This window comes from Abramis brama (genome assembly GCF_963993115.1).
Source record: "Abramis brama genome assembly, chromosome: 15".
NCBI lineage: Eukaryota > Metazoa > Chordata > Actinopteri > Cypriniformes > Leuciscidae > Abramis > Abramis brama.
In genome coordinates this window covers 18,089,434-18,103,940 of record NC_139977.1, presented here as the reverse complement: position 1 = coordinate 18,103,940, position 14,507 = coordinate 18,089,434, and the positions used below count along the sequence as shown (strand labels likewise).

Sequence of the window (14,507 nt, the reverse complement as noted above, 5' to 3'; positions counted from 1 at the left end):
TACTTAAAATAATACTTTTTTAAAATGTTAGCCTTTATTGTCTCATGAATCAACACTTCAGAACAGAATACAACGCTGTATACATGTTTGTCGAGTTGCTCATTTTTGCTTCGCAATTTTTGCTTGAGCGATGCTTCTCCATTTATGTCCAACAATCCTTCCATTTAGCTCACAGTGGGAGTCTTGTGTCCGAGCAGACGGCAGCAGAGCCTGTGGTCATGAGTCTTGGCATATGTATCATATTAGCCAAAGAAACGCATGATGCAATAAAACAAGGGCTGCATTTACAAAAAAATCCATTCAGAACCACCAGGAGGGCGTTTAGTGACCTCTTAACTACACTGCATTCTGTATTCAAGGATCACTTCAATTCCCATTTGATCAGATCCATTGAAACATGTCGCATATGTTCAGTCAATGACAGCAGTTTGATTGCCTCTTCTTAAAATTTCCATCACAATTATTAGAAATTTCTGTGGAGTAAACAAAATATTTCCAACTGTAAGACAATATGACCATGGTGAAAGATTTTCTTGGTAAAACTGAAATAAAACGTTTGAAATAAGCCCAAAGGGTGAATGTTAAACTTGTTAAAGGAATAGTCCACCCAAAAATTAAAATTCTGCCATTATTTATTCACTCTCAAGCCTTTCCAAACATGTATGACTTTCTGAAATGACATGAGGCCCGGGGTGAGTAAATCCTTACAGAATTTTCTTGGGGGGGGGGGAGAGAGCATTTTAAGACATTTGTGATACATTACTTGGACTTTATTGAAAAAGAACTTACTGACAATATCACCGACTTGTCTAGAATTTTTCCTCTCCAGCTCAGATAATACAGTCGCCTCAAACGTAAGTGATGCAACCCGGAGGAAGAAGTCTCTCACGCTTTCTCCTATGGAGGACGACAGAAATGATACATCTGATGTCATCAAAAGTATGGAATCATTTGGAATTGTTGAAAGAAGAAGAAATCTCTTATGTTCACCAAGACTGCATTTATTTGATCAAAATACATTCAAAACAGCAATATTGTGAAATATTATTATAATTTAAAAATCTATTTTAATAAAAATGTTAAATGTATATTGCCATATTCCTGTTATGGCAAAGCTGAATTTTAAGCATCATTACTCAGAAATCATTCTAATATGCTGATTTGCTGCTCAATTATCAATTATTGGTGCTCAGTTATTAATAATGGTCCTTATTATTATCAATGACGATTACAGTTTTGCTGGAAACCATGATCATTTTTTTCTTATATACTGTAAATTTATTTACATTTAACATCATATATGTCGTTACTGTCACTTTTGAATTATTTAATGCATCCTTGCTGAATAAAAGTTTATATATATATATATATATATATTTTTTTTTTTACTGTTTTCAGCATTGATAATAATCAGAACTGTTTCTAGAGCAGCAAATCAGCATATTAGAATGATTTCTGAAGACTCACGTGACACTGAAGAATATGAATAATGATGTAATGAGAAAAGACTGGAGTAAAAATGCAGCTTTGCCATCACATGAATAAAGTACATTTTTAAAATATATTAAAACAGAAAACATAATATAAATGACATGATGTTAAGTAGGTTATGGTGCTACAAACCCTCTCTTGGATTGAGCACTGCAGTGGTGGTTTTATACAGACAAAGATGTTTAGTGAGATTATTGCATTTATTACAACACTTCATCTAGATAGTATTGCAACCTCACATATTTCTGGCATCAGCTCAGACATACCAACTAGTTTGATGGCATTCAAAACCCCTGCTGTTAAAAGTCTTTAACACTTTACTGTACCTGACAGGGCAGAGACGGCCCAATATTCTGCTCTGATCTCTTCAGAGAGTCTAACAGCCTCTTGCTCCATTTGGGCCAACTGATCTGGGTGCTATGGAGAGAAATACTCACCTAGACTCAAGGAAACACTATTTTGGGATTATCAGTACAATTTCATGCATCCATATCCAGTTTTTCTTTAAAAAGTTAATGAGACCCCTCTATGCCAGCATCGTGTGAAAGTCGCAGTGTGGCCATGGCTTTTTAATATCTTACAGGTGATCATTTGATAACTCACACTAAGATCCTTCTTGGTTCCCACGAGGAAGAGGAGAACACTAGAAGGGTCATTGTCTCTCATGGCATCTTCAAGCCACTCTCTGAATAAACAGACAGGTGAGAGAAAACAGACATGATTCATGACTAATTAGACATGTGTTCAAACCAAATAAGTGATCATACTGTACCTCGCATTATCCAAAGAGTTATAATTGCTCAGGTCAAACACAACGATGATGGCTGGAAACAAAAGACAAATGGTTTTTGCACAATCCACAGCAAGCGTATACTTAAAGAGGTGGTTGATTATGATTTAACTTTTCTAACTTTAGTTAGTGTGTGATGTTGCTGTTTGAACATAAACAACATCTGCAAAGTTACGACGCTAAAAGTTCAAAGCAAAGGGAGGTATTTTCTTTTACAGAAATTGCTTTTTAAGGACTACAACAAACGACTGGTAGAGACTACACGACATTCCTCCCGGGTTAGTGACATCACCAACCCTAAAATTTACATAAACCCCGCCCCCGGGAACACGACTTATAGATTATCATGACCGAATATGCTAATCAATGACTAGAAGATAACTACACATAAGCTAGCTAAATTCATCAACTAAACATTCAGAAATGTTGTCTACATATTGTCACTTTTTCTTGAGTCCCTCCATCTTTGTCCGACTCCGTTTTGAACATAAAAGGTTAAAGGTTTTTGAAATTTTCAGTGCATGTCTGTGTGAGGTAAAAGGACAGGAGCTCTTGAAGCTCCGCCCTCTGTGCTGGGAGCAGCAGCTCATTTGCATTTAAAGGGACAGACACAAAAACGGTGCGTTTTTGCTCACCCTCAAAAAGTGTCAATTTTAACATGCTATTTAAAAATATCTGTGGGGTATTTTGAGCTAAAACTTCACATACACACTCTGGGGACATCAAAGACTTATTTAAGATCTTGTGAAAAGGGCATTATACCACCGCTTTAATATAGTCTGTTTTATTACCTTGAGCTCCTCTGTAGTATGTGGATGCAATACATCTAAATCTTTCTTGACCTGCTGTGTCCCACCTGCAAAGGGAAAGAGGTCCATGATCGAAGGATGCAACCATACGAATGACTGTTAAACCTATAAAAAACACAAAACTCACAACTGCAAACAGAAGGGCACCCCGAGGACCTCAAATCTCTCCATCTCAAAATCCACTCCAATAGTCGCCTTGTACGTCTTGTCATATGTGTCTTTGCAGAATCTTCAGGTCAGAAATATTAACAATTATAGTTAATCAAGCTGTTTGTAATTTAATTTTACGCACTGTTGGGATTCATTTAGTAAAATTTTAATGTATCAGTAAAAGCACTATGAGATCTGAATAGAAAATAGTAAATTAACATTACAGACTCTTACCTATTTATTAAACAGGTCTTCCCAACTGCTACATCACCAACTACAATGACCTTGGCTACATTCAGTCTGAAAATATAGTGAACATTTACAATAAAATAATGTTCATTCATGCTGCACTGCGCATTTGTATCACATTTACAGTCTAAACCAATCTAGAGGGTTTGTGTGTGAGGTTTTGCCTACATTGTGGGGAAAAGGGCTTAATAAATGTTAATGGAAAATATCAAAACAACTGGGTTAATGGAAAGCCTCCACCATAATAGCAAAAAATAATTGCATGATGTGTGTGTGAAAGAGAAAAAGAGTAACTTACCCTGATTTCTGTCCTTGACATGCGTCTCTAACAGTAATATTAAAGCCATCTTTGGTGTGCACTGCAGCGTCCCTTGTAAAGTACTGAATAAATAAACGGATATAAATTAGTTAGGTTAGGCTTTAAAAAATGTAAACAAAACAAAACAACAAAAAAGATCGTTTTACATAATAATCTGGTCCAGTTGAGTCTGGTTTATAGAATTACACTCAGTGGGTAATTCAACACAATAATCCTCTACTTGTTAAATGTTGTAATTCTGAGAGAGAGAAAACTAGGGAGAAGTATAAAGATGTGAAAGTATATAGATGTGCATTGAGACAACATTTAAAACTAACTAAAAATACAGAAAGTGTTACCAAAGGGAGTTCACAGATGATCCTGTCTCCTTTCACGGGGGGTAGAGAGCTCATCATGTGAGAGCTTTAACAACACCAATACAAACACTGAACCATTCTGTCCTGTGACTAGTGGGATAAACAAACATAAAACATAAACATATTAATAAATAAAAAATACAATCTTTTTTTTTTACAACTTACCTAAAGGCAGGAGGCTTTTTTACATTCTACAAGTAGCCTATTTTAGACTTTTCTAAATTCGCATTAGGCTATTATTTAGTCGACACATTTTTGTTGTTAAAGCAACTATTATTTTGTAGGCTATTAGGTTATTTTGCGGCAAATGCATGAAATATATAAACAAGTAAGCTAGTCGTATTAAAGTTTTACGGCGTGACTGTGTTCAACACAAGCACTCTCGTCCCTGTATATACTGTGGCGGCGCTCGATATTTACAGTGCGCAATTGAACTACAGAACCCATAATGCTTAGCGGTGTTCTCGCGATGACTGCATCTGTTAACGCGAACCCCTGTGATATACTGAAGGAAACCCTTCTCGTTCTTCCTTTCCCAACATGGCCCCGAAGGCGAAGAAGGAAGGTGCGTTCGTTTTCTAGGTTTTACATTATAAAAATAAAGTTTATTCTGATATATACATCTACATTTGCGCCTAGGTGTAGTTGATATAGTTATGTTTGTGTCTAGTGGTTTTATTGGGCGAATGGAGTGAAATAACATTGGTTTTAATTCAATAAGTGCCGGAGTGAGACGTCCTTAGTCGGGTTGGCGGTTAGCAAGCTAACATAATTGAGCTGCATGCGCTCTCAGTGCGTCATTCTGTCTGACTAGCCGCGTGTTAAAACTATTAACCAGTTGGTATAAACTGGCTATTTACCTTACATTTGAATTGAACGGAGTAAAACACAAGTATGACACCTCATTAGCTTGTCATCGTTAGCTAGTAAACACACGTGGCTACACATATCCATCCATTTCTTATTCATTATCAGCCAGTTTAGTGATTTAAAGAGTCATTCACTCAGCCTCGAAAACGAAATCATTGTTAAATATTAGCAGTTTTATGTATTGATGCATTTTATAGCTGGTACCTTTATTCATGTAACGTTACACTGATGTGACTCTGAAAGTCCATTACCTTTAATAATAAAGCAATATAATGCTTATAAGGGATGTGAACGCAGGTTGGAATATTGTACTCATTTAAGGTGCGTCATATAGACTGCTTTGGTAATATTGTATGGTCATAATTTGTAATTCTTTCTACAGCTGTCCCGGCCAAGACTGAGGCCAAGTCCAAGGCCCTTAAAGCCAAGAAAGCTGTGCTGAAGGGTGTCCACAGCCAGAAGAAGAAGAAGATCAGGACCACCCCGACCTTCCGCCGGCCCAAGACCCTGCGTCTGAGGAGGCAGCCTAAGTACCCTAGGAAGAGCGCTCCACGCAGAAACAAGTGAGACCTGCATGCTATTTTCTGCTTTGTGACTCCCTTAAGTCCAGAGTGCATTGTTACATTGCTGTGTTGAATTATAGTTGGCGAATGTCATATTGTCTGAAAACCAGATGTTTTAGGATGCAAATGATGGGAATTGCGATCAAAGCATGAAATTATGTGATTACAAATTTTTAAAACGCTGATGCATCCTCATTTCAACACTGAAAAAGTTGAAACTAAAGCGTAAATACAATACAGAGCTTGCATGAGTTTGACATCTCTCGTATTCTGCCAGGCTCGACCATTATGCCATCATCAAGTTCCCCCTGACCACTGAGTCTGCCATGAAGAAGATTGAGGACAACAACACTCTGGTGTTCATTGTTGACGTCAAGGCTAACAAGCATCAGATTAAACACGCCGTCAAGAAACTGTACGACATCGATGTGGCTAAAGTCAACACACTGATCAGGTAGGTTTGTTTTTCAAGTCTTTTAAAGCAGTGGTTCTCAACCAGGGGTCCGGGGACCTCCGTGAACTTCCAAGGCTGTGAAACCAGGGGTTAAAATATCAATGCTCCCAATTTCTGGGCATAAAGTAAAAAAAAAAAAAACGAAAGAGTTTGGTCAATTACAGCAGAAATGCAGGAAATAGCCAATATCTGGAAGCCTTTGAATATTGTTGCTAATAGAGGGACTTTGAGTCAAAAAGTTTGAGAACCACTGTTTTAAATCAATGCTTTTCTGGCCAATGAAGTCTGCTAGAATGATGGTCATTGTGGGAGAAGCCCTGCTGTGCAATGATGTAAAGATAATCATTACTCTGAAATTTGATGTTATCAAAGGAACCTCTGATGCACAGGAAGAGCATTGTCAGATTTGTGAAGATGCGATGAAATGTTCTAAATGCTTTATTGCTCCCTGCAGGCCTGATGGCGAAAAGAAGGCATACGTTCGTCTTGCGCCAGATTACGATGCTTTGGATGTTGCAAACAAGGTGAATATGTAAATGTGATGTTCACACGTGTATCAAACAACAGATGTATTGTCAGTTTCATGTAGCTAGACTGTCAATCTCTGCAAATGATGTAAACTTTGTTTTTGCCTGAATGATTCTGATGCATTCAAAGGAACCACTGATGCTTTGTCGTCTTTCTTTTGTGAAATGTTTGTGCTCTGAACTGTGCTGATTGTCATCTTCTTTTCTTACAGATCGGCATCATCTAAAGTGCTCTTGGGCAGATGTACAGAAGAATAAATGTTTGTAAAAACTATTTTTGTTGTTGTGGCTTCATTTGTTTGCATTTAAAACGAGTTTAGAATTAATCTGTGGTTTGAGAATTGGTGTTTTTTTGGGTTTTTTTATCCAAAAATGTTTGTGTTTATGTAAGCAAGAGCATCAGCAGGTTAATCTGCTATCATAATTTAATTGTTCATTTAAGATGTATTAAATGTCAGAATTACTGTTCCATTCATCCTACCCAGTTAGGTTCAGAATTATTGGTGCAGCCCATTGAGTGCAGGGCAATGTTTTTAGGTTGATCTTTAGGGGAGAAATGAAAAATGGCATAGTGACTTTGACTTACCTTCAGTTTTCCTTGATGTGAGGAGAAATGGAGAGGTTAAAAAGTATTTTCCAGTTATATCAATGCAACAAGCCTGAAAATGGTTGACTCCTGAATTAAATATGAAATGCAAACTCAAATGATTTTTGCAAATAGTAATTCGCTGTCCCATTCCAAACTCTTTTATTGTTGAACATTTATTTGCATTTTCTTAAATATATTCATAACAGCCTGGGAAAGGTTAACTATTCTGTTTTAATGTAAAGCATTGTCAACATTTTGTTTTTGCATGTTATTTTCTTGATAGAAAGAAAATGAATATATCTATTATTTGACTGAATGAACATTCCTACCAGCATGTGTTCAAAGAAATATGAAATGGTGCTCCATTATTGCGATTTCTGCAGAACTGAGTTTGCTGAGAGAGCTTCATGCCTAATACATAATTTAATAGGACAAATACTTTGTCAGTTGATCATTTTCTTTGAAGGTTGAATTCCCCTTCAATGCTCTCTCAGAAGGAATTTAAAAAGCTGGTTTAAATTTCTGCATTTGGGTGCAAAGCTTGATGTCAGTATTACTTCAGATTAGAATCTGGCAGCTACAGCTACCATTTTGGAAAAATGCTTTCAACTGTTAAATGACAAATTATTTGAATTAGCCAGTTTAAATTAAGATGACCCTTGCCTTGGATACACTACAAAAATGTATTTTCTTAGTATTGTTTAGTTTCCCAGTATAAACATCTAAACAATCATAAATCAAGATACATTAACGTGAAATGCAAAATTACATTATATATTCATATAATAGTCCTGTTTTCTGAAAAAAATCTGGCAGTGGGGAAAGAAAAGTTTATTTTTCTTAACCCATTGGCAGAATTTTTTTCTTGTTTTTTGCATAAACACATTTTATTTTATTTTTTAAGAAAATATCTGACTTGTCTTAACGTCATTTTGTTTCTCAAGGAAATGCTTTTGCAATATTTGTACTGGGGAAAAAAGGCTAAAATGCTAAGAAAATCACTTTTTGCAGTGTAAAACCCATTTGTAACAGATATTTAAACAATTGGCTGCCATGAATCTTGAGTTTAAATTTGTTTATTGAGTGTTTTAAACATTTTTTTATTCTAAATATATGTTTTATTCTGACATTTTTTAAATGTCCCTGATTGGCCACAGACTGTGTCTGGTGAGGTCTGTCTGTTCAGTACAGATATCCTATGGATAAATGTTGAATGCAGCCTTTGGTTTATGGACCGATAGACATCAGCATCTGTTAGTTTAGTCCTCAGCAAATTTAGGAACGCTGCTGTGAGGACGCCTCTTGTTGAAGAAGTCTGTTCGGAGGAGGCGGTAGAAATAGATGAGAATCATAATGTTCATGAGCATCATGGTCATCAGGAAGTAGAGAGCATGATCCAACGACGAGAAGTGATACATGAGGTACCAGGTGAGGTAAAACTGTGCTCCAAGCCGGAAGGTCACGTAGGTCACCACATTCAACAGTTTGTTAACGGTGTAGATGAAAGAGTTTGGGGCCACCTTGGCCAGTTTGAGCAGTAAACGTGTGTGCAGGAACACGCTGTTCACCTCCACAAATAAAGCCACCACTGCACCCGCCACATACTGATGTGTGAACACGGCGTACAGGAAACACCAGATCACCTACAGGAAAAGATACAAGAGACACCCCAGGTGAATAGGTAAAAATCAAACCAACAGATTTCCCCAGCTGCTTGATTACATTAAGAATTGTGAACATTTTATACGTTAATGGAAATGTTTAAATAAGCAATTATCAAATTAAATGTATACTCATTTGAATATATTTCCACAACAGAAATCTGAACATTGGATAAAGCCATATATATATATATATATATATATATATATATATATATATATATATATATATATATATATACACACATGAGGGAATGTATTTAATGTAGTATTTTGTGGTATTTATGTAGAGGGAGTGTATTTTAGGTGTTTTCTATTCGCCTAGTCTGAAACAACACGTGGAAAGCCATTAGGCCAAAAACAATGTTTTTGCCTGTCTTTCAACCTAGTTTGCTGTAGTAAATATATAGCTACATGTATGAATTAAGCCAATCTTAGTGACAACTGAGTAACACTTTCAAAGTTTGTTTTAAACTCTTATTTGTTGCTTATAGTGCTTATGGTGTATTTGGCAGGATTGTTTGTCATTATTGAACATCATTTCAACTTGCTAGAATTGCATGGATTTATTTTTTCAGGATGAGGCCTTGCCAAATAAGGAATCAAGTACAAAAAGTAAAAGAAACCCACACACAATACTGTATGTTCAAAGTACAAAAGGCCAATTTCCTTGGAGTATACTGGGAATGATGTGTAATCAATCATTGTGTCTGTACACACACACACACAATGTCAGGATTAAGTTTGAGCCCCCTCTTATCTGTGTTCAAAATCAATAACTCCATTGCTTTGTTCTGAATCTCAAGTTTCTTCATCTGGAAGTTGTAACATTATCCAGGTCTAAATAATAGACTTTTTATGACTTTGCCTAGCACTTAAAACATTTTTCATGGCCTTGTATGATAACCCGGGCCGTGTATTGACTTACCATAACATGGTGAAGTAAAAACTCCCAAGATGCTTTTGCGTACCCACTAAAAATAATGTCACCAGCATCCTGAATGAAGTACCCTGTTGAAAGAGATGAATGCTGAATTAATTGACAAAACCCTTAAAATATATATATATATTTGTTTTTTTGTTGTTGTAAGAGGGTTCCATTTTACATTTCAATTTAAATTACAATTTCCAGCCCCTTTGTCGCTGTGTGTGAATCAGGTTCACTGTAGTGTCCCTCAACTCAGTGTCAACGTGGAAGGAGCCATTGGGGGCTAAAAACACCATCGAGCACGTTTCTATTCTCAGATGAATATCTGGGGTTTCAGTCCTTTCAACATTGTTTGTACAAAACTTTTCTTTGATTATAATTATCTTTTAATTAATAAAAGTTTGGGGTCAGTTTGAAAGAAATTAAAGCATTAAGCCCCTTGAAGCCGTGATTTACAGTGAATTTAGAACAGCTAAGGGGCGTTGTTACGCACGACGCGGAGCGGCTTTTATATATATATATATAAAACGGTTACTCCATAAAAAAATATTTATTTTTCATTTTAATATTTATTTTATTCATAAAATAAACACCAGCAACAACAAAAAAATTTGCGTTATAACCATAACACATGTATTCCTCCGCCAAGCAATGTAGTTCCAAAGAGGTTGCCAAGCAACACGTGCAGCAACAAAGAATCTCAAATGGCAGTTGCACAGTAATACTAATGTAATGCGGTCACAGGTATGTTTGTTGTGTAATAAGTTTGTTAAGTAATTTACAACGGGTTCGAACCTTTTACAGTCTATGGTTCGAACGCGGCTCAACCAATCAGAATCAAGGACCGGAACTATCCGTTTTATAATAATACTTTTATTCAGCAAGGATACATCAAACTGATCAACAGTGTTAGTAAAGACCTGTTCTTTTAAACTTTCTATTTTTGCACAGTTTCCACAAAAATATTAATCATTAACTGTTAATAATATTAAATGTTTCTTGAGCACCAAATCAGCATATTAGAATGATTTCTGAAGGATCATGTGACACTGAAGACTGGAGTAATGATGCTGAAAATTCAGCTTTGCCATCACAGAAATACATTATTTTGAATATTTCACAATATGTTTGTGGCCTATACTGAAATAGCCTTGGTGAACACGAGATATGTCTTTCAAAAACATAAAAAACAAAATAAAAACATTAAAAAAAACTGCCCCCAAATGTTTGAATGGTTATCTATAATAGCCTATATGTCATAAACATCTATTCTCACATGTACAGTATATATAATATACACTGTATATATACTGTATATATGCACAGCTTTAAGGTGCTAATACTTTTCTACACCATTATTCCAAAGATATGAGTCGCAGAACAGGTTAAACTCTTATCATTAGATCAGAGGCAGGACATATGTTCTATATGCTTGAGCACACAGGAGAACATGAGCATCACATAAATAAGATGTGAGCTGCATTTTACTGTATGTTAGTGTCATGCGTTCCTGATATGATGACGTGTTTACTGACCAGATGAGACGATGACTAGCATGTAGGCTGAAGGGGTGTAGGTTGAGTGGATTTCATGCACCATCACAGGATGCTGAATAATACTGTCGGCACACACACACAGATTCATGCAGGATCAAGATACAACAGACATGTGCAGTAACAGACACAGTTCACATGAGTTCACACAAATAATCAGATAGAGTAAAAGAGATTGTGGCGTGCTCTCCGAGGGGAGGGCCCCGAGCTCAGAATGTGGCTGGAACCCAGAGTACTCCCCCGTATCCCTGGCTGGGATAGGAACCAGCCAATAGAGAGGAGTCGAGGAATGCAAAAAAAAAAACTGTCGAGGAACATAGGTGAGTCGGCTATGTATGTATATAGGATATGATTGGATAGATCATTTGAACTTGTTTCTCCTGAACATTGTTAATAAAACATAAAAAAAAGAGTGAAAAAATCCGTTGCTGATAGAAACTCTTGCTTGGGTTGTGGTATGAAGTGATTCATACTCTGTACAAAATTACAACACCATTACAGTCAATCACTCATTCTCTCAATCCATGCCGGTCCAGCAGGTTCTTCCTGTTTCTAAACTGAAAGATCTGTAACTAAAGGTTAAGTGCTGTTCATAAACATTTAAAAACTTGTGTTTATTCTTACACAGTGCTATTAGTACAAACTAGACAAAAATCTCTAACAATAAACAAGTTATTACGATTTCAACACAACAACTATAATATGCTTTGATTCTGTATGTGCTGTGCTGAACCTGTGCCGTGTCTTATTCAATATTTTGCTTTGTAAAAATATTTAAACATCCTTAAAATACACTAAACGTACTACGACAATTAGATATTTTTTAAAAAAAGTTTCATTAAATTGTTCAAAATTCTAGATTCTAAATAATAAAACTTGTTTTGAAGAATATATCAATATATTGAAAGTGAAGATTTGTTGTCTTTTTTTGCTTTACAGAGTTATGTAGATGCTAAAACTGCATTTAAGTTGTGTGGTGCTTTGTTGCTCTTATTGTAAAACAATTAAATGAAAAAAATGAATGAAAACTAAAAGTGCAGCTCACCAGGCGACGGCCCAGATGCCGGTAAGCAGTGAGTGGACGAGTGACACTGAGAGGTTCCTCCATTTCCACGTCTTCCAGGGGTCTGTGTCCACAATGCTGGGGCAGGGCACAGTCTGCAGGAACCTGTGAAGAATCCTGAAGGTTACAGAACAGCACAAGACGTACAGGGCTGGATGCTTCTGGACTTCATTCAGCCATGTGTCCATCCTCCACACTTTGTCCTGTGCCTCTCCCTTTCTCGGACAACGAGTCCTTGTTATGCTGTTCCCTTGCTGATCTAAACTTTCTGTGCCCTTTCCAACAGTGTCCGCATTAATTGCAGTCAGATTCTTGAAGCGACGCCCGTTTTCTTCCACTTTTTCCTTGAGTCTCAGGCTCTTTGTATCTATTCTCCACCTTCTCGCTCTTTTCTCCACGTGCCGGTGCCTGTCATAGGTGTGGTATCTGTCACTACCTGTTTGTTCAACACTGATTGGCTGATGATGAATATATCTGTGGTACAGTTGCAACAGGAAATTATGGTTATATCTCTTTCCCTTGAACTTTCTGTGTCCATCTCCCTGTATTACACAATCCAGGAAAAATGTTCCGTGCTTGAAGTGATGCAGTTGTGTCAAGTGTGTGTGTGTGTGTGTGTGTGTGTGTGGGAACACAATAGAACAATAGAAGCCATTTAAACTCACAGTCATACTGCTGTCCCTAATAAAAGAAATGGCCTCTGTCCTGCAGCTGGATCAAATGACTTCACTCACACTGTCACAACAGGGAGGAATGGCTTACATAAAACACTTTGTTGTGTCAGTTGTGATATGGGATAAAAACTCTGCCATAACTCAATTTATGTTTAAAAAAAAAAAAAAAATGCTTTTAGTATGAATATGTTAGCCTGACAATGTTAATATGTTAGCAAAACAATGACAAAATTCGCATTTAGAAGACCAAACCCAACGTTGAAAATGAAAATCAGGTTGATGTCAGAATCCAACATCAGATTGACATTAATCTCCAACGTTGGACAGATGTTGTATTGTTGTTGAAAATTAAAATTGGTTTGACGTCAATCCAACTTTCATTTCCAGCCAAAATCATCCCCTGACTGACGTTACTACTTTCTACTCAAGGACCTTGACAGAATTGAAGTGGAGTAAAAAGTACGATATTTGTCTTTCAAATGTAGTGAAGTTAAAGTAAAAAGTTTCCAGAAAAAAATAATACTCAAGTAAAGTACAGATTTTGGTTGGAAAATAAAGTCAGATTGACGTCAACATCCAACGTCGGACAGTCGTTGGATTTTGTTTGGAAAGGAAAGTCGGATTGACGTCAGAACCCACGTTGAAATCTGACATCAACCTGATTTTTATTTTCAGCGTTGGGTTTGTTCTTCTAAAAGCAAATTTTGTCATTGTTTTGGAGCACACTAGCTTATAGATAACAGTAAGGCTAACATATTCATACTAAAAGCAAAAAAACTTTTCATAGAAACTTTAAATAGCCTAGGGCACTATTTGAGGGACATTTGGGTGTCCGAAACCACTGTGGACGTTATTGAGTGCACTTATTCAATCTCACAGTCAATCCCACTAGGCTACTGGAACTGTGTTCTAGACATAAATTTGATATTGATATGAGGGTATGGGGCGATTTCGGACACAACCAATATCTGATTAAAGGAGAAGTTCACTTTTAAAATGAAAATTCTGTCATAATATACTCACCCTCATGTTGTTTCAAACCTGTATGAATTTCTTTCTTCTGCTGAACAGAAAGGACGATATTTAGAAGAATATCAGTAACCAGACAGTTTTGGGTCCCATTGACTTCCATAGTATATTTTTTTCCTACTATGGAAGTCAATGGGACCCAAAACTGTCTGGTTACTGATATTCTTCTAAATATCTTCCTTTCTGTTCAGCAGAAGAAAGAAATTCATACAGCTTTGAAACAACATGAGGGTGAGTATATGATGACAGAATTTTCATTTTAAAAGTGAACTTCTCCTTTAACGTGAATATTAATACTAGTCTTCTCGACTAGATGTCATCCTTTTTTTCTCTCTTTTTTTTTTACCTTGCAGGATGTTACATAAGCTGTCAGAAGAAAGAAATGTATACAGGTTTGGAACAACTTGAGCTGAGTATATGATGAAAGAATTT

General features: G+C 36.4%; 3 protein-coding genes across 4 annotated transcripts; 1 reads left to right on the top strand and 2 right to left on the bottom strand.

Annotated features, from left to right (window-relative positions):
* Window positions 1-21: 21 nt before the first annotated feature.
* On the bottom strand, window positions 22-4,556 carry rab34b (RAB34, member RAS oncogene family b). Of its 2 annotated transcripts, XM_084138225.1 has the most exons (11): window positions 4,330-4,554; window positions 4,147-4,254; window positions 3,788-3,870; window positions 3,475-3,540; window positions 3,218-3,319; window positions 3,073-3,137; window positions 2,264-2,315; window positions 2,095-2,176; window positions 1,818-1,908; window positions 790-897; window positions 22-473 (listed from the first exon to the last, which is right to left on the bottom strand). In XM_084138225.1, the coding sequence occupies exons 2-11, from the start codon at window positions 4,201-4,203 to the stop codon at window positions 415-417; spliced, it is 765 nt and encodes a 254-aa protein (XP_083994351.1). In that variant the 5' UTR covers window positions 4,204-4,254; window positions 4,330-4,554; the 3' UTR covers window positions 22-414. The 2 variants fall into 2 exon arrangements, with proteins under 2 accessions (XP_083994351.1, XP_083994352.1); XM_084138226.1 differs by having other exon boundaries at window positions 4,147-4,556.
* Window positions 4,557-4,620: 64 nt separating this feature from the next.
* On the top strand, window positions 4,621-6,852 carry rpl23a (ribosomal protein L23a). The gene is made up of 5 exons (XM_084136843.1): window positions 4,621-4,729; window positions 5,417-5,597; window positions 5,875-6,051; window positions 6,506-6,575; window positions 6,791-6,852. Exons 1-5 carry the CDS (start codon window positions 4,705-4,707, stop codon window positions 6,803-6,805), a joined length of 468 nt encoding a protein of 155 aa, XP_083992969.1. The 5' UTR covers window positions 4,621-4,704; the 3' UTR covers window positions 6,806-6,852.
* Window positions 6,853-8,227: 1,375 nt separating this feature from the next.
* On the bottom strand, window positions 8,228-12,970 carry tlcd1 (TLC domain containing 1). The gene is made up of 4 exons (XM_084136842.1): window positions 12,355-12,970; window positions 11,292-11,374; window positions 9,757-9,839; window positions 8,228-8,810 (listed from the first exon to the last, which is right to left on the bottom strand). The coding sequence occupies exons 1-4, from the start codon at window positions 12,558-12,560 to the stop codon at window positions 8,427-8,429; spliced, it is 756 nt and encodes a 251-aa protein (XP_083992968.1). The 5' UTR covers window positions 12,561-12,970; the 3' UTR covers window positions 8,228-8,426.
* Between the last annotated feature and the right edge of the window lie 1,537 nt (window positions 12,971-14,507).